Source organism: Pholcus phalangioides, unplaced genomic scaffold, assembly GCF_987345545.1.
Source record: "Pholcus phalangioides strain wild (caught in Gottingen) unplaced genomic scaffold, Ppha-v1.0 ptg000042l_1, whole genome shotgun sequence".
Lineage (NCBI taxonomy): Eukaryota > Metazoa > Arthropoda > Arachnida > Araneae > Pholcidae > Pholcus > Pholcus phalangioides.
Window position 1 is genome coordinate 4,037,075 of NW_028301628.1, and position 20,610 is coordinate 4,057,684.

At 37.8% G+C, this 20,610-nt stretch overlaps 1 protein-coding gene across 3 annotated transcripts in view; it reads right to left on the bottom strand.

The window, feature by feature from the left end:
• LOC149063901 (adhesion molecule nephrin-like) overlaps positions 1–20,610 on the bottom strand; it is a 479,700-nt gene that overhangs the window by 67,445 nt on the left and 391,645 nt on the right. For all 3 annotated transcript variants that reach the window (XR_016195721.1, XM_089254947.1, XM_089254948.1), the window contains exons 6-8: positions 12,659–12,952; positions 3,278–3,568; positions 2,877–3,170 (exon numbers count right to left, since the gene is read on the bottom strand). Coding sequence is in view for 2 of the 3 variants with exons in the window: in XM_089254947.1 (XP_089111073.1) it covers positions 2,877–3,170; positions 3,278–3,568; positions 12,659–12,952 (879 nt within the window). In the remaining variant the exon portion in view is untranslated. The remainder of the gene's footprint in view (positions 1–2,876; positions 3,171–3,277; positions 3,569–12,658; positions 12,953–20,610) is intronic.

Below are 20,610 nucleotides of genomic sequence, written 5' to 3' on the forward strand. Positions count from 1 at the left end.
CTCCGAAAAAAAGATTTAAAAGAGAACCCTGTCTGATTGATCTCAGTCGTAAACAGGGATGTAGTCTGAGGAGGGAAGAGATCACCCTCTTTAGCGGTATAAGAAATAAAGTCAGCCATAATGGCTTTTCTACTGGAAATCTTTTTAGACTTATTCCAAAAGGGTTTCGAAAAAAAAAAAAAAACTTTTTGGAGAAAAAAACACAAAATAATCAAAATTTTCTGTGATTCATAACTGAGAGATTCTTTGCAAAATGAGCCATAAATGAAAAATTCGTGTACATGAAAGTCGAAAAATGAATGAGAAATATATTATTATTTTCCAATATCTTTGGGGATTAGAGGAAATTGTCTTATAACCGAGTGAACGTATAAGTGAGAGATTACTGTATATAAATCTCAAATTTTCGCAACAACATGTTTTCATAAAATCGTTAAAACGTTAGTATATCTTCCTTGAAATACTTGGTAAAGGCTAAAGATATTAGAAGAGAACAGTTTAGTTTACAAAAAAATCTCATAATAAAGAAGAAAAATGCACTTCTCATGGAATTTATATCAAGAAAATTTTCGTATCCACTCACAGGTCACTGATTACAGTCATTTTAAATCTTCTTTATTATGTGTTTGAACAGTTTAGAATAGACTTTGGCACTCACGTACCGAAAATTTTCATTTATTATTAAAAATGTGAAGGATTTTTGATAGACCATAAAACCAATTTGAAAAATTTATAACTTTTCTTTTTAATTTTTTTCGGAGGTGATGCTAAGCTAGTTTTCCTCAAACTGTGGATTTACCTCAAAATATTCATAAAATTAAGGCACGTGTAGTTTCTAATCATCGGCTTTCAAAGCTGAGTAGTTTCAGAAAAAAATGTGTTTACTAACTTTTTTAATATATAAAATTAATGTCATCAGAACCGGGATATTGGACACTATTCTGGTGTTAAGTTAGCACCGCACTCATGACCAGCCTGGTCCAATAGCCATTCGCAAAAGATTGCTTCCAATGTGCTTGCCTCCCCCGTCGCTGCAATGTAGCACTAGCGGCATAGTGTGGCTACATTACTGGCCAAGCTCTGCCCAGTGTTCCTTGGCGAATATTTGCTTCCATAACATTCGCTATGTTGTGACTGTTGGTTTCCGATATGCGGCCAGACTGATCGGAAGATCCGGGAGGAAGAGGACTCTTTCGACTTATCTTGGAAACTTCTACTAAACCCCACATGCACCTCACCCACCTTCCTCTGCGTAATTTCTAATTAACTGGTTATGTTGGAATGACGAGTGTACGTGTTGTGAACCTAGAGTGAAGTTCGTTACTGTGTGCTGCTTGTTATCTGTGGTGCTGCCATCTGCCATATTTTTTTTAAACTATGAGTAATGTGCAATTATTCAATAATTGCACCGTTGTAGGCCTATTGCTCTCTGTGGCGAGTATTTAGTGCTCTTTTTCTCCGACAAGCCTTCCAATACCTTTCAATCTCCAACATTTGAATTCTATTGCCGATGGTGGAGCCGCTCACTACTCACAGCCACGAGGAACGTATTCCAAACTTGGAACGTATAACGCCATTCTGGACACGAATGTGGCTCTAGCGTCACATCCACATATTTGCCAAGAACCTTCAGAAGTGTGTTTAATCGTTGCTATCTACAAATGATACAAAAATCTATATGCAAATACAGTTCATTGTAGCATCGTTTGCTTCCGAAACCCACACATAACCTACGAAGATGAATTCCCTGATGTAGATGATATGTCAGGAAAGGAATCCTTGAAATACCAGGTTGACTCATCCATTCTCTTTGAGCGAATATATGATGTCAATATTATCGCTACAGCGAATCGCTATTCCTTATATTGTTTTTTCCCCTCCAATGATTTCCTCCAGCTACAGCGGCAAATTTTTCCTTTGCTCCAAGACAACAATTCCGGTCCCGCGGTGTCTTTGTTGGTCTGATAGGCCGAAATATATTTATAGTCTTCGCCCACATCCGACATTGGGATAAATTTGCGTGTCGTGAGTAGTCGATACGAGTGGTGAAATTCTCGACACGTCAAAAGGGGTGGAATCCTTCGCTAAAATTATATTGTTATGCAGATTCAGTGCACCAAATGTGATTTAATTAACTACTTTCAGGGCCGTAGTATGCTTTCTCGGAGCCCAGGTGCGGCCTTCTTTTTTTTTGGGGGGGGGCTGTTGAAAGGGCTACTATTATGTAAAACAAGTGTAAACTTTTGTGGGGCCCCGATTGCCCGAGCCTAGTTACGGTCCTGTCTTCTTTGATGGTTATGTGTCACACAGCGTACTCTGAGATCTCTGGTTCGAATAAACCTCGCCCGCCACGCTTGTGTTGTCTAGCCAGTTAGTACGGGCAAAAAGCATCATGGGTACCACCCGGTCCAAGTGATTTTTCTGAGGCTCTATGTAGGAAATTCTCGAAAATTCCATCTGGTTCTCATTTTTGTGAGGACCCGCGGGTCGTGTCCGGGTGGGTCCATGCGTTAAGACTGCACTGAGTATTAGCACGATCGGCAGGTGCAATTTACTTTATTTCCCGTATACCCGTCGGGGTGGGTCCGGAATGCATCATGGATATTAGCAAATGGCTTCGAAAATACTCTGCCTTTCGTGATGTATTACTGCCTTCATCACTCCTGGCGCCATAGTGACCAATCCTGCAATGATAATTCCTCCCTAGCTCGAATGGAAGTAAATAGAATGTAAAAATGAGAGAGCACTGAAGTTGTCATAGCTCACCTAACATTGGCCATAAAATTCGTTTAAACAATATTTGTATTATCACATTTCCCATTATCCTTGATAAGTACACGATAAATCCATATGAATAAAAATGACTGTTTGTTTACCGATAGGTACAACAGCGAACAGGCAAGGGTTCTTCATTGTCCCAACGGAGTTCTTTGCGAAACAAAAGAGTATCCCGTAGTCCAGTTTCGTCCTCGGAGTATAACGGGCCAGACTCCTGAGGCTCCCTTCTTTGGTGTACGAGAGAATTTCGATGGTCTCCCCGAGGCTGTTGTTGAACGACCACCGGAAAGAGACGTCCTCAGGATCAGAGTCCACCTGGCAACTTATGGTAGCCTCGTCGTGTCGGGCAACCCCGTACATGGTACGCTGCCGACTTGAGCAAACTGGTGAATCTATAGAGAAATGCACATGCCATATATCGTGTGTTACTAATTTTTACATAAATAAAGTTCATAAAGTTTTGATAATGCTTATGGAAATTGGGGAAAGCGATGCGTACGTTGTATTCGAAGGTAAGCTTCTTCACTCTTGCCTTTCCCTTGAGCATTGACTGCTAGGCACTGGTATGTTCCCCTGTTTCTTCTACCGACGTTGTGCAAGAGAAGAGAATGGTTCCTCACTATGATTCCCCTCGCAGGCTCGTGTAAGATTTTCTTATTCTGGAACCTCCAAGTAACTTCGGTGACCGGTGGATTCGCTTGAATGTTGCATTCGAAATAGACATCGCCGCCTTCCTGGATGTGTTCCGTCTGTTGACTTGTACCTAACGCTAAGGAAAGCTGAGGAGGATCTGGAAACATAAGAAAAAGATCAAATATATGTTTCTGATATATCCTTTAACTACAAACTTAAGTTTATACATGAGGTAATATGCAGGGTTTTTGCCGATAGATAGTAGTAGTTGTAAATTCATAGCGATTAGCTATGTGAACACAACTCCATTATATTCATTATCTTGATGTGCATTTGTTTGTCATTATGATTTCCGACTGTCTTTGAAATTTTCGTAATTATAGCAGTTATTAGGGGCTGTTCAAGTATTACGTCATCATCAATGGGAAAGGGGGGGGAGGGGATTTCCGATTTGCTGACTTTTTATGACGAGGGGGAGGGGCGTTTGAATTTTGCTTACGTCATCAACCACCCTTTATGAAAATATGAAATATTTTTAACAACATCTTACTCGGTGCGCCAAAAACGAGAAAATCCTTTCGATAGTTTGTGGGCACTTGAAGTGTCATTCCCCTATTGATAAGTGCCCTACAGAGCCACTTTAGTGATCTCTAAATTTTTCGCTGATCCAAGTGATCTGGAAATGTGTCCGGGCCGCTTAAGTGATTTGGAACTGTGTCACGCATCACTCAAGTGATCCATAATTATATGCCACGGATCACTTAAATAATCTGAGAATGTGCCGCTGGTAACATGAGGGATGTAGAACCGCACTGGGGGCCACTTAAATGCTCTAAAACTACGTCAAATGTCACTCAAGGGATTTCTAAATGTGTCACGGATCGCTTAAGTGTTCTGAAACTGCGTCCCGGTCATTTAAGTGATCATTAAGTCATTTAAGTGATGATGTGATCATTGTTTACATATGAAAATGTGCCACGGGCCGCTTAAATGTTCTGGAATTGTAGCACGGGACACTTAAGCGGTCTGTAGATGTGCCGCTTAGTTCATTTTTTTTTACAAAATTAGGTTTGAGGAGGGCAGGCAGCATCAGATAACCCCCCTGGTCCATATTTGGTCCGCGGGCCAAGGGCCTTTATGCGATTTATCATTGTATGGCTTAGAGGGTGGGTCGCAATGAATTTGTTCAAAATAAATTTTGCGTTCACATAGCCTTCAAACGGCGAATGGAAAGTAAATTGCCTATGGCGATAGACCTGAGTTGTGCTCGGTTTGAAAAAAAGAAAAAAAAACGTCTTCAAATGGCATTGAAATTAACAGAAATTGATTATAATAACATATAAAGGTATTTTCTTTCGAAATTTCAATTTAAAAAGAAATATTTTTTTGCATTAAAAAATAAAGTTTTGGCTCCCTCCCCCCTGCTACGTCTCTGATCCCAGCAATATGCGTTAGGATTCAAAGGGGCAGAGCTGATGACGAAATTTTGCTGACAAGGGGGGGGGGGGGTCAAAAATGGCGAAAAATTTGCTTACGTACTACTTGAACGGCCCCTTATTATTATTTTTGCATTTTAGTCGTACAATAATTACGCAAGTTGAACATTTTCCTCCATATTTTACATGCCTTATTGGAACTTTAGGCCGATTGGAATCGTTTCAGAATTTCAACACTCAAAATGTATTTTGAGAGGAAAATGAAGTTCATGTTCTATTGGATGAAAATAGACGAAATAAATTGATGAAAAAATCCAATTCAATTGTCCAAAAAAATCCAGAGCAGAAAGGGTTAATACGTAAATGATTATCGACCTTGGAGCATTTTTTTTCAACACCAAATCGCTTCCTGTGACGATTATTACCATCGTATTATCACCTGATACCTGTTCAGACCCACTCTGTTATACTGAAATAAACATCACTTCAGAGCTTCACCTAGCTCTGACGCTAATGAAAATGATCTAGTTTATGTTCTTTGCCATGAATTCGATATCTAGTACCATTATTGATAGCAGTAACACCTCAATATATATATTTAATGACAAAAAATGACGTAGAAGCTTTTTCAATTTTCGTATTCGATAATATTTTCTTGCCGAGTACGTGAGCGTGTCACAGATTATCTTTCCTTAAATATATCAGGTACTATGCAAGGCAGTAAGCGTTAATGATCTGTTTAAGCTTCAAATCTCACGGTAAGTCCTCGGTAAAATGCAAGAAGAGAGAGAGAGAGAGATTCTCAACGAGAACACACTCGCCTATGGGGTGGGGGCGAAAAGAGTGGAATGTCATATACTACGTATGTATGCTCTGCGTATAATGTGTATGTTTGGGCAGTGACGCATATCTAAATGATGAGCCTAATATATTTGAGATGGTAGCGCCTCGGCTATAATTTAGTTTGGACATAATGCAATTATGAGATGGTTCCTGAGAATTCAGAAATAATTGTGCTCTCCGGAAAACTTGTAAAGAGGACGTGGGTGTAAGAGGGTTTTGAGAAAATTTAACGGTTGAGAGATCACTATCTCTCTTTTCTCCTGGAATAGGACGGGAAACGGGAGAAAAAAAATCTGGAAAAAAAAGGTCATGGAGAAGAAGAAGAAGGCCATCAGAAGAATTCGGGCGTGCGAAAAATATAAACAAAGATAACGGGTAGAGTTTTTGATGATGGGAACCATGGTGAGAGGGAGAAACAGCAAAACAACAATGGTTTCATCACTTCCCTTCAGATAAGCGAAACATTTTCCCCTTTCATACTATATATATATACGGAGATATAACACAAAACTTCATTCGTAGGTTTTCCACGAGAGAGTATAGGAATAATAATAAAAAAAAAAAAAGTGATGGAAATAGAGGAGAAAAAGGAAAACGAGAAATACCAACGAGAAAACATGGGTAAACGTCCAAATGATGCATAACTTGGCAGCTAACCAAATCTCAAGTAAAAGCGTACATGGAAAAATAATTTCAGAGAAAAATAACGTATACATATATATAAATTTAGGGACGTAGGAAAAATAAAACAGTAATAAAGGAAATGCGAGAAGGCTCCGTGGAATTTTTTTTAATGCATTTTTTTCGTTAGATATGTGAACAAAATTTAGGTTTTAGCGTTTTTTTCAAAAAAAAAGTGTTGAGTAATTTATATTTTTCAAAACGAGCGTCATTGTGGAATGCATTTAAAAAAACCGAAATGACAAATATCTTAACCATGGTCTTTCTTCGGTATTCACACTCACGCATCGTTGAAATATTTTCGTTTTCTTATTTCGTTTGAGGAATGAATATTTTGCTGATTCTTCTTCTGTGGTAGTGGGAATGTATTTGTGCAAAAATATCGCGAGTAATAATATCATTTTCTTCAGACTATTTTTAATGGATTTTTATAGATTCTTTAATCTTCTAGAATTCAACTATTAGTTTTGGTAATGGTATTGGAAAGCCCATGAAATCAATTTATAAAAATTTCGTAAATTTATATAGAGAATGTTTTTGCATTAGAGCAAGGGTTTTGATTAAGGGTGGCCGATTAATCGATTATTCGATCAATTGTTAATCGCGGTTGAAAATTTTAGTTCAGTTAATCGATCAATCCGATCAAAATTACATTAAAATTTTGATTTAATGTTAAATTGTAAACTCTTGATTCATTTGACTGAACCAAACTGGCGTAAATTTGATTGAACTAAACTGTTTTTATGCAAAACATTTTAGTTGTTACCATATTTAAATATATTTGAATGAATATTTTGGTCAAATTTTTTGATATGCGGAAACACGAGTGGATTCAACGAAAACTAGTGATGGTTTCTAAAATTACTGATCAAAACAAAAAATAACGACAAGACCCTAGTTAAGAAATTCCAGGATATGACAAGTTTGTTCAGCATATTTCGTCTCTTTTATACCAGAGACATGAATGCGCAAATTTTCACTTTTTGGTTTGTCAGCTGGTTGGATCACTTATATTTCTATCTAACCTTTTCCAGAAAGGCAAACGTGTATCCCCTATTGAAACACATTTTACAAAACATTTCAGAGCAACTTCCATAGAGTAAACATTCAAAAGTCGTGTTCTCAGTTCTAGAAATTTGCATATTCATGTTTCTGGCAAAGAGGGACGATATTAAATAGCTTCAAGCGGGCGCGGCCTTAATTTCTTAATCTATTTCTGTACTTGTTTAAATTTATTCAGTGGATAGAGATCCGTGGAAATGAATACAATATATATTTTTATAGCATTTGAAAACATTCGATTAAAATTCAATTAATCAATTAAAATTTTTAACCAGTTAAAAGCTTTAACAGATTTCCGTGACCATAGTTTTAACCAAGGGTCCTTGGAGTGGTGTTCAATGGGTTCCAAGAGCTTAAATGAGGAAACAATGGACTCATTATTTTCGCAATACGAGGAACAATATTATTTTGTATGGAGTTTGCGACCTTATATATATATACGTTTATTTCATAGGAATAGGGGGTTCACGGAAGGAAAACTTTTAGAACTCTTGCATAACAGGATTTCTTGAATAGGTCTTCTTCTTTATGAGTTTCTTTCAAATTGAAATAAGTTACCAAACGAAGAGAATATTTCTCAATCATCTATGCAATTTTGATAACGGTACAGTAAAATGACCAAGCTGGACCAGATGCAACAAACAATACCGCCTCTAATGGCTGATTTTGCATGTTGAAATGGTGGAACGCAGATTGGATTCAAACCATTCAAACAATTTGGGGGAAAGTTGCAAAAATGTAGCTCTTCCTGTTCGTAAAATTATCGCACGTCAAAGGAACTTTCCCAGTCATCTTGTACAGGTACATAGTAAAAAGAATAATTTTATCCCACGAAATAAAAAATTGAAACAATGAGAGCAGCCGTTTTTCAAGAGGAAAATTTTTCTTCGGTTTTTTTAAAATTTAATTTAATTAAAGATAGATGGAAATCAAACTCAAATGTTGCATAGATTTAATAGAATAGAAGAAAAAGAGGGAGGAAACAAACACACCAAAAGCAAACCTGTCAGAGAATAGGGTAATAATGACAGGGGAAAAACACAAGTGCATTATATTCTTACGTCTCTTTCAGAAATTCATTAAAAATCAAAAACAGCCATTGTTAAAATATTGTCACAGTTACAGTCCTAGAACATTTAAATTGCGCTCATAAGAATTATAATTCTTTTCTCGCACCGTCTTTAGATGATAGATGGCAACATCAGGACATATGCACGAAATTTGAATGCGCAGTTAGTTTCTTATTGATTCAGATGAAGTGATTTCTTCCAAGGGGTCATTCAAGTATTACGTCAACATCGGGGGGGGGGGGTTCGGATCTGCTGACTTTTGATGACGGGGTGGGGAGGGGGGGTTTGAAAGTTGCTTACGCCATCAACCACACTTTTTTGAAGATATGAAATATTCAAGCAGCTGACGAAATTTTGCTGACAGGGGGGAGGGGGTGGGAGTCAAAAATGGCTGAAAATCTGCTTACGTAATACTTGAATGGCCCCCAAGGCAAAACGTTTTATTATATTTCCTCTGTGGTTATAGACTAGGGTTATGCACGGTTAGTAAGTCATTGATATCCAGTCTGGTTGTGTCTGATTAGTACTACATAGAGCATTGATTATCCGGATACCGATCAACCGAAACGTCGGTTAACCGAAAAGCGTTCTGGTCGGCACATTCACTGCCTTGAGACGGCTATGAAGAGGTTAGAAGAACAAGAAGAATGCGATATGGTCCAATTGATGTCTTTAAAAACTTTTGCGGGATTTGGTATAAAAAAAAACGAGTCGCAGCTCTGAAGCAAAAGAAAATTTTATTCCCCTTTTCCTAAACTGTAGGCCTACTTTAATGGAGCCATTTTGAACTTGTCAAACTAGTCTTGTTTCACAGAGAGTTCTCTGTGTTATTTGAAATACATGTGATACAAAATATATACAGTTTTGTGTTTAATACAGGTTCTTTGTTTCATATTGCTCCTATCACACCGGTACAATTTTTTTCCCCGTGAATGATCGGGTTATCCGAAAAATCAATTATTCGAACACCCCCCTTCCCTAGTTGTCTCGGGTAATCGATGCTGTACTGTAGTATGGCTTAAACCAGGCTCAAGCCATCAGATGAATTACCCTGTATAAAACAAATAAAAACACACACAACCACGAAAAAACGTCATCTCCCCATTTACATGAAGCTTAACAGCAGGAAGAGCATTCCGTAAATACCTTTATGAAATTACCTCGTATGCAAAATTTGTTTTTTTCCGTGCGGATTTCGTTTTTTTTTTATAAAAATGTGAATTCCTCTGGAAAATTCAAATTCATGATTATTTTTTGCCGCATATATTTTATTCATATCCATATGTTTGTTTATTTCTAAGTTTAGATGCGGATCTCAAAATTGTATTTTTCTCTTGTCGGTATTTTGACTGCATTAGAAGGCATCTGACGATACACGAACGTTTCCGATGACGTTCTCAGGAGAGGAAACGATTATTCCACATTTCAATACGCCACTCATCCAGGATTACGAGTTATACGAACTGTAAGCGGATAATTTCTCGAATCTAGAACAATAAACAAACGAACACAACAACGAATTCTGTTCGTTTTTAAACCTACCGTGGAGATTAGACATTGCCTATCTAATCTGACAGACCGAGAATACAAAAGTTGGCATATACAGATACAAATGTTTGCCTGCAAAAATAAGAAATACGACGAAAATATGTGTATGTATGGTTTTTTTTCCTTCTTCTTTCCCACTCGTGTGTTATTCTCTGGCACAAAAGGTGCTTTTGACAAGATATATCTTATGCTGCCTGGTTTTAGATAAGAATTCCCTGCTTGTGACAAACCAATGTGTCTTCAGGTGGAAAAGTGGAATGTTATTTCCTGCGATCGGGTGTATAATACAACAACGCGTTTTCTGGAGGAAACAGCCGGTGTGTGTGTGTGCTGCTGTTTTTGTTTTCCTTCTAGCGGTTGCATATACCATTTGACATTGTTATTTTCTTTGCACTGCAATCACTCTCCGCCTTACGAACTTATGAAGCGGTCTTGGCGAATCTTGCGTGGAATGTGGATCAAATTCATTCGATTAAACTGGAATTACAGTCGACGCCGCTTATTAGAATCACGGATAATGTTATTCTTCTAGTAATGTTATCACTTTTGTCAGTAACGGAATGGATCAGTATATTACATGGGAAAAAAAATCGTTTTTTGCTACCGGAATTTCATCAAATAATGTTTTCAATATCAAGCTAGGGTTCAACCAAACTTAATTTTCTTCCTTTGAGTTATCGTTATTAGACTGTGTAGGAAGCTAGCAGGTGTTCTCTTTCGTTTAAAGGAACTTTTCCATTTCGAAACATGACACATAGAATAATAGGTGTCATGTCTCCTCCCATATTAATAGAAATTTTCGTACTTGATGTCTTAATTAGTCCATAGCATTCGCTGTGATCTATATACTTGAGAGAAGCTGCTTTTTTAATCGCTTTCTTATAGTGAAGGCAAATATATGAAGAAAAAAAAAGTACTTCCTTTCAGATTTTGATCAGTTTTTTTCAGTTGAACAGATTCAAATTACTTTTCTTGAGAGATTTTTTACAAGGGATCTATGAAACGTATAGTGCTGCACATTGAGAAAACATCGTCATTGTGGTTAACATTAGCAGTTCCACATTCGAACGGTTGGTGAAGAACCAAATGCAGAATTTTAGATTGAGGGGAGGAAAAGTTCTCGTATTAAAATAGAACAAAAAAAAAATAGAAATCATTGAACATTTTGCAATCAGTTATGTGGAAGAGAAAAGCAGTTAAAGTTCCATTTTCCCAATACCCGTTTACCATACAGCACGTTCGAACAAACGGGATTTATGGTCATGGAACATACAAACGGGACTTTTTTGGATATAGTTATCGTTCCGTTGTTGTTGTCAGAAACCCCAAGTCCCGATGTGATTACATTAAGCAGCGTGGACAGTATTTTTTAAATAAATTGCCTAATGTCCGTAGAATGTAGGGAAAAACCTTGAAAACGTCATAAATAAATTTCTTCTATATCTCAGCTCGTCTCAGTTATACAGTATACTGTAAGGATATGCAGACATCGAATCTTGCACAGTGTTTTGTCTACTCTACGGCACAAGGCCGTTTGAGCATAACTTATTTACCCATTTGCTAACTCTTTCCGAGTTCTTCACTTATCGTGTATCACAACGCAGAATTAAATTTTTACACCAATTGCAAACGAATTACCTCGATGTAAGTAAAAAGGGGCACATTCACAATTTTGTAGGCTATTCCGATTCCGGATGAAAATAAATTTTTTGCTCTGAAATATGTTGTTTCTAATCATGAAAAACTTGATTAGGAACTTAGAGAGAGAGTTCTTAAGTTGTCACAACTACTACCACTTAACCTAAATACATCTCGTACCGTCCATTGCCGGAAATTCTATCGAGTCTATACGTGCCACAACGCGTTTTGTGCGTGCATGTCCCCTAATGTATTTATGTTGTCAGAGTTGTGTTTGTTTTGTGTTCTTGTGGTGCTGCCATCTGCCTTCTATATTTTGACGCCAAACTGAATAATGTTTGCATTATCGTGTTATATATCTCTAATGTCGAATTTCTGTCTGCTTTCTGCGGAGAGACATTTTCAAATGATAGACAGGACCGGAATTCGTGAATCGACGTCGGAAAACCACGCAAAATTTATCAAGTTCCCACAGCACACATCTTAGTAATTATGTTTGTTTAGCTAGATATAATATATCTAATTTCTTAACCCATTGAAACATGGTGAGTCTACTCAAAAAATTCATACCCTTTCAACTTACAACCATTTTGGATCCGGCCACGGTATTCAGAAAGTCAGGGCTGTTCATTCAACGTGACCGCATGTCAAAGTGCAACCGATTTCATGAATAATATTTATTACTTGAATATTTTAGTTTTGTGGTACGTAATCAAAAAAAATTGGCATTTATATGTAAAATATAATATACATTTCACATCATTAAATGATTGCCGAATGAAGCAATGATAATATTTACATACTTGATTACTTAAATATTGCAAATATATCTCTTCCATTTGTATAAATCATTTTTTTAATTATAAATAGCTGCAAAATGCAAAAAATTGAGATTTCTTAAATGATGAAATATAATTTAATAAAAAACACATTCAGATAAACTATTTTCGAAAATGAAAAAATGCTTACAGTGTACGGAGAGTTTCCAGGTTTCTTCTAAGGCACTTTCCGGAAGCTCTGGGTTGGCAGCTCTGCAAGTCAAGACTTTGCCGTGGTCATCAGGATTGACCACGAACGTCAACGTGCTGGCGGTGATGTCCCCGAACACGTTCTCGATCGCCATCTGGTCCATTCGCTCGTTACCTTTGGTCCACTTTACTCGAGCAGGAGGTCTGGAACCTTCACTCTGGCAGCTAACTTCTAACACTTCCCCGGAGGACAGCACCCTTTGAGGAGTCGTTATTTGAACATTCTGCGGTTTCACTGTAAATTAGAAATGCATAAAATCGAAAATTTAATACCTTTATTTCCACTAACTGAATTACTGCAAATAAATTTAACTTTTAGTTTTTCAATCAAATGTTATTCATCGTATTGGAGGTAAAAATGGTTATTAGATCAGTGGAAAGTTTTGCAATATTTTTATTACCATTTATTTTACAATATATTTTAAGTCGTAAACTTGACGAACCATACTGGGGGGCAACGAGATACTGAGATTGCTTGAGAATCTCTGAAAATGTCATCGAATTCAACCCTAAGACTAGGCTTAAGGCATCGCAATCCATTATTTTAGCAAACCAAAGACAGATGATCGTCGAGTTTTTACAGCAACGGTAAATGTGACTATTGACTATTTTACTGTGAGCAACTGTACCTATATTTTTTATGAAAACCAATTCGGTCATATCTTCGTTCTCGGTATTTACCACATTTTCACGAGAATAACACACCTGCAGCATGCTCGAAACTTGCCTTATCATTTACGAGGAAAAAACTGGCTTTTAAAACGCCTTTTTTAGCCATGAAGAATGCATCTCTGCTCAACGCCTTTTGTCTTAGAATACAACATAAACTTAATGAGTTCGATACTCATCATGAGCTCCGGAACAAATTACTGATGAATACGGATCCTGTCGGGTAGTCCAACAGAAATGGTATTGAAAATAATCGAAAGACAATGAAAAAGTAAACGATGAAGAAAACGAAAATCAACGATCGTGTCACTGATTCGCAGTTGACAATGTGACAGAGCAACTAAAGGGGACAAAAAACGCACTTCAAATGAAGAAAACGCTTGATACGAGGTGCTTCATAAATTTAAAAAAAATGAATTACAACGTACTCTATTTAACAATGCGACTAAAATTAACATTAGGCTCAGACAGACGCCAAACGCCTCGTTGATTCCGTATTTTATAGGCATCGGCGTGCCGCCTGGTTGATAACATTTCAGCTACATTTGAGTCTTGTTTACCATCAAAGACATGAAGAAAGAGTAGGTAACTTTTATTTAAACTTTTTTTTATCAGCTTTCGTTCAATTTTTTAGTATGGCCCGAAACTGTTTTTAATGCGGCCCGAAACTGTTTTTCTTTGAATACTGCCCCAAATAGTTTCTTTTACACCGACAGATATTTCGATATTTCTTCGGAGCACAATAGTCACTTTTTAGACAATTTGTACATGTTCTTCAGAAAAATAAAATCAGTTGACTAACATCTTTGCTGTTACTATGAGCAATTGACTAATAGAAAAGCTGTATATTCAGTATTTTTTATTTCGTAATGATGCGTTTGAGTAGAGAGGAAAGATCCCCAGCCATTACAGCTCAGTATTTTATGGAAACGCTGTTATAAATAAAACTCTGGTTAAATTCCATCGAAGGAAGAAAAAGTTATCCTGATCAAGAGCAATTTTTAGCTTCCAAATACAGTATGGTATATGAAAAATCAAATGGTTTCACTGAAGTGAATTCCATTTTTCCTTTTTTTTTTTAACTGGGAAATTCAATTTCTTGTAGGAACAAAGCATAGGTTACCCTTGCTACTCTTATCTACCGATTTGAGGGTGACGACCGGTAGATTGCGCCTTCATTTCCCCCCCCCCCCAATTCCATCGGTAGGAAGTTGCTGTACGGTGATATGACCGGAGTTAGTGTACGGCAGAGTAATACGGTAATGTATAATAGGTCTATAAGTTACCCATAACCAATTGCTCGTCCCTACGAAAGGAAAATACAGCTATAAAACGCTATTCTGGATGCTAAAAATAATACTGAGAAAAGATTCACGGAAGCCAATGATAAAGTAAGCGATGGAGAATTTCTCAACGACCATGACACCGACTCGAAAATTGCAAAGTGACATAGCAGCTTAAGCAACCAAAAATGCAATTCCAATGAAGAAACCTTTTACAAGTAGAGGGGGTTTCGAATTAAAAAGGCTAATTATCTGTACTCTAATATTGTCACTAAACTGAGTAATAGGTCTGATAGACGGCACGTAAGTCCCGGAACCCATATCATAAGCAAGTGCTGCTGGACTAGCACTATTTCGGCTGGATTTGAGTCTTATTAACTGTCAAAATCACAACGATTTAATTTTAATCCTCACAAGACCAGACATTTTGTAAATTTGATTCCAACATGGAATCACTTTTTCCTATACTCCTTAGTTTTTCACCAGCTGAAAACCAAAAGAAAGCGTTCTCAATTGATACACACATGGCATTTCGAAAGTGGTTTAGTGATTTAGTCTGACGCTAGTCTAAGCTTAAAGTGTTAAATATTCTCATTAGCTTTTTCTTTTGCATTTTCACTAAATACCCAAAACAGTTTTTCTTCAAATGCTGCTCGAAACAGTTTTTTTTCCAATGCAGCCGGAAAAACCCCCGACGTAAGTAAAACTCCGGTAAAATTTCATCAAAGAAGAAAAATGTTTTGCGATAAACTTGATTGAAAGCTTTTTCTTTTTGAGCCTTTAAATATCTAAGTATGGTTTTGAAAAGTCAATGAGGTTCTTTCTCAACGAAAGTCCGTTTTTCTCATCTCTTTTATCGGGAGGGACTTTAATTTCTTGTATAACCCGTGAATGAATGTAGTAGTGATGGTGAAACCCCATTGGGATTGATGTTTATATATATATTTTTTTTCATCTCTTTTATTATTATTGTATATTTTTTTACTATTTACTCTTTACTATTTGCTTTCAACCGTCAGAATTGCGGCTCGTCTTCATGAATAACGTAACAGGAAATCCGGATCGTCAATTCAATGGGGTTGGAAGTTGAGTACCACTAGACTGACTCTTTTACTCTGGAAGAAAGTGGGTTCCTGAAGAAAAAATGCGTGTATACGTTACATGAATGCATAGCTAGATGCATCGGTTAACGTCTTCAGGTTCTTTTTTGCGTGGGATGTTCGATCAAACCGATGCCCCCTTTTTTTTGGTTGGAAAGAGGGAAAAGTACAAACAAAATAAAGTAAAAATTCTGAAAGGCCGAAAGTTTATTTACTTCGTTTTTCCCCCCCATGAGTATCGTCATCATACTGTAGGTCTCAATGATGGTCATTTTTGAGGGTTATTTCTATAAAGTGTTTCGGCGTCCGAACAAATTGGAAGGCATCTCATAAAATACTGAGCTGTAATGGCTGGAACATTTTTCTCTCTACTCAAAGGCATCATTTACGAAATAAAACATACTGAATATACAGCCTTTTCTATTAGTCAATTGCTCATAATAGCAGCAAAGATGTTAGTCAATTGATTTTTTTTTTCTGAAGAACATGTACAAGTTGTCTAAAAAGTGACTATTGTGCTCAGATTGAATATCGAAGTGACTGCCAGTTAATTTTTTAACAGTTCAAACATTCTTCTGAAAGACTGTGATGAAACACAAATCCACACTTTCTGTAATGTTTTTTTATGAAATTTAATTGTTCTTATTTTGGGCCAACCTAGACCATACGTTAAGGTATCTTTGACCCGTATTAAATATTCCTATTTTAAAACACTGTAAAATATGCTTGAAGCGATGGGACCCATGGCTCTTGAAGAAAAGTCTCTCGCATATCTGTTCAATTACGACCATTCAATTATTACGTCAGCCGATTTTTAGAACTTTTTTACTTCCCCCCCCCCCGTCTGCAAAAATCAGCAAAACTCAAACCCCCTTCTCCCTCCTGGAAGCAAAATTTCGTCAGTTTTGCCCCCACCCCCTACCTCCTAACGCATATGAGGATCAGAGAAGTACGCGTGGGGGAGGGGGCACGAGAGTTCCCTATACCACACCAGAGGATAAAAAATATATTATTGATGCAAACAATATTTAGAAAAAATCAAAAAAAAAAAAAATCGAATGGAAACACCTTAACGTATTATCATAACCAATATCAGTTAGTTTCAACGCTATTTGAAAGCTAAAACCTCAAAATTTCTCTTTAATAAATTTATTGCGACCAACTCCCTAAGAATTTTGTACCCCTTCCAAAGGTCGATCATGGATCCAAAGGTAGTACCGCTTCTCATTGAACTGCCTTTCGAGATTAGAACCCCAACATAGTGAGTCTGATCGCCATCTTCTGGCACAGCTGTAGTGAACTTAGCTATGTATGCACTGGGATCATTTTGCACATGAACGTACAAAACTCTTCAGCTCGTGTTTTAAGTTTTATAATTTATGTTTTAAGCATCAATTAATGGAATGATATAGATTACCGTTGCTTTGCTAGTTGGTGAGGAGTACCGAGCACATTGAGCTCTCGTCTTCTTCATCAATGTTTCCTCTAAATTACAGAGATGTTGATCAGTCAGTGTGAAGATATTTGCTTCAAAACAAACATTTGAGTAATTTGAAGCAATTCCTTTTTATTTAGCTATCGATGCGATTAATGGAATTATTGTGGATTTGTCTGGTCTTGGCTATAGCCAATGATAACCAATTTGTTTCCGAATGCAAGGTGGCTCCACGCCACACCTGATCAACTATTTTTCAGGGGGAATAATAAATAAATACACCAAAACGTTTGCTTCTTTTCTTATTTTATACTCCACCTACGCACAAATAGGTTGCGATAACAACTTTCCATCATACAAGAAAATTGTATCCACGAGTAGTTTTGTTGTCCACGTCATGCAGGAGCATAGACGATTTAGAGGTTCGGGGATGCAGCGGTGATCCAGCAGTGACGAAAAATTACATCATCACCCTACTGTCCATGCTAATGATGTAATTTTTTCGGCGAACCAAATCCCCTGTTCCTTCGTTTGAGGAGCATGTATTCGCTTATACACGGGAGTCCAACAAATTACTCAAGGACAACGCATTTGATGTGCTTTGTGAACACAAAACAGTTCAGCCGACCCGCCCACCCCCTTATTTTAAGTACCTTTCAAGCTACTTGTTTACATGTGTGTTTGACAAACTTATGATGTTATTCTACTTTATCTTCCCTCTATATCATTGATCAAAGTTTTGGGGAGGGGGGATCACGGGCCTCCTATGACCCCCCCCCCCCCCATCCTGCATGTGCCTCTGGTTCGTACCTATTTCATATCTCCTACTATTAAAAATACTGGAACCCAATTACAAATGGAAATCATAAAAACATGCAAGACAGGACACGCGAAAAGGGTAATCTATAGAGGACTTATCAATGCGGGGACGAATCTTAGTCCAGGTGCCCACAAGCAGCGGAAAGATTTTTCTTGTTTGTGGCATTACTAGTGAAAATGCCACTAAAGATATTTAATATTTTTATGAAGGGATATTGGCTTCATATTTTGGTACATAGTCAAACTAAAACATGTACCGGATTTCTTGCACGGACGATACTTCGACAACAATAAAACACGTGCATTCCACAGTTATATGAAAACAGCACTGCTGCAACCCAGCGGCGAATATTAGATTTTTTTTTCGTTTTGGGACAAAGTGACAATCCAGACCTAAAGTTACCCGCGTTTACGGTACCCACTCTCAAAGCTGTGTACTCATTTACCCAGCACCCTGTATCAACCAGTTTAAGCCTACATATTTTTCGGAAATCCTTTGATTTATGCCGTAGGATAAGGTTCATTCTGCGAGTGTGGAATCCCTTCGATGTGGAATTTCCGTTAGATACATACATGTAATATCGAAGTGCCATTCACTGAATAGCGCCGGTGAAGTTAATCCCGGAACTAATTAATATTATAACACACATCAGAGAATGTATAACCATTCATTTGGCACGCTCCATCTGATCCTTGGGAATCGATTTTCACTTCCCGTAGGTCAATCTCTTCCGCTCCCTTTCGTTCACGGGGAGGATTAATAGTTCGCAAGGATTCTTGACATGAATAGTGATGGTGGACAACTGGGCTTTTATGAATCGCTAATCTGGAAATCCTGGAATCGGAAACCTCGTTGCGAAATCCGGGAACATATAGAATCACATTTTTATAATTAGTAATGAAACATGGTTCGATTCAATACATTCAGTGTTAGCATATATGGGAACACTAGATCACGGTTGCACAACCTTTTCATACCGCGGGTCAGATGAGCGGTGTTTCTGCCTCCCTGGGACCAGGGCCGTCTTAAGAGCATCATGGGCCCCCGGGCCAAGTGATCGTTCTGAAGCCCTACCAGGCAAATTCTCGGAAATTTCAAACGGATCTCATTTTTGTGAGGTCCCTTTTCTCTTGAGGCCCCCGGGCCGTGCCCGGGTGGGCCCATGCCTTAAGACGGCACTGACTGGGACTAGGAACTTGTACGTATAGAGTGACCACATATTATACGTATTTTACGTGACATTCTAGTAATATTGACAGTCAATATTTTTATATAAAAAAAAGTCCCGTTTTTTCCCCATATTTTCAATGAGGCCGAGTTGGAAATCAAGAATTCAGAATATTTTCATCGTTCATAAATTATATGGTGATACATATGAACTTGTCTTGATTCATTATGGTAAAATGTATATTCCCCTCAAATATGTCAAGCACAGGCCATACCATATAAGCCTCTCTATTAACCCTTAACTGCAGTGGTGGGAGCCCACGCAATCTTTCTTCATCTTGCCACTCCCTTGAGAGAGAGAAATGCATCTGGCCATCTTATTTTAAGTACCTTTCAAGCTACTTGTTTACATGTGTTTGACAAACTTATGATGGTATTCTACTTTTTCTTCCCTGTATATCATTGATCAAAGTTTGGGGAGGGGGGATTACGGGCCTCCTATGTCCCTCCCCCATCCTGCGTATGCCTCTGGTTCATACCTATTTCATATCGCCTAATATTAAAAATACTGGAACCCAATTACAAATGAAATCATAAAAACTAAAAACTATTACGTCATCAGTAGCGTGTTTCTGATACACTTAGAGCGGTCGTCCGCTGGAAGCTACAAGGAGCAAAAACAAGCCACGTGTATGAGCAAGAGAGCTATAAAATGTATTGCGCATACACGCGATTTGTTCTCGTTCCTTTTACATCGCCCGATTCTTCCAGCATACTCATACCCCCTTAAGGTAAGCAGCTTATATCTCCCATGCGGACTGAGCGGGAGTATGTTTGGTGATGGTGGTGTTCTCGCGTTCCCGTAGCTTCCAGTGAACGACCGGCGTAAAACACGTAACGTAAACTGATCTGGTTTGTGAATACACTCGAACCGAGTTTTGAAACCACAATCCGTTTCGCGGAATTCTGGTACTGTACCGTGATTTTCTCTCTGTAAGGAATCATGGATGAATCCACCCTCTAATTCCTGTTAATTATATTATTTATATAATTTATCGGATCAAACGAAAATGGCTTCGTGCTTATTACATTGCTTATGATCTACGAAATGCCTTTATGGGTGACTTAATCATGAGTAAGATCGTGAACGTGATGGCAGGAACCAGTGCCGTCTTAACGCACTGGTTAATTCCGCCCACCCGGTCACGTCTTCGGTTCCACAAGACAAGGGAGAGAGGCTCACAAAATATAGAATAGGTTGAAATTTTTATGACTTTGTTAGGAAGGGCCTCAAAAAAAAAAAACTTTGCCCGGGGGCCCAAAACGCTCCTTGCGGTAACCATTAAAAATTGACGTTAAATAAAATATATGCTGTACCGAAGTTCGACTGTATTTACGAAATACAATCGAATAGTTTTC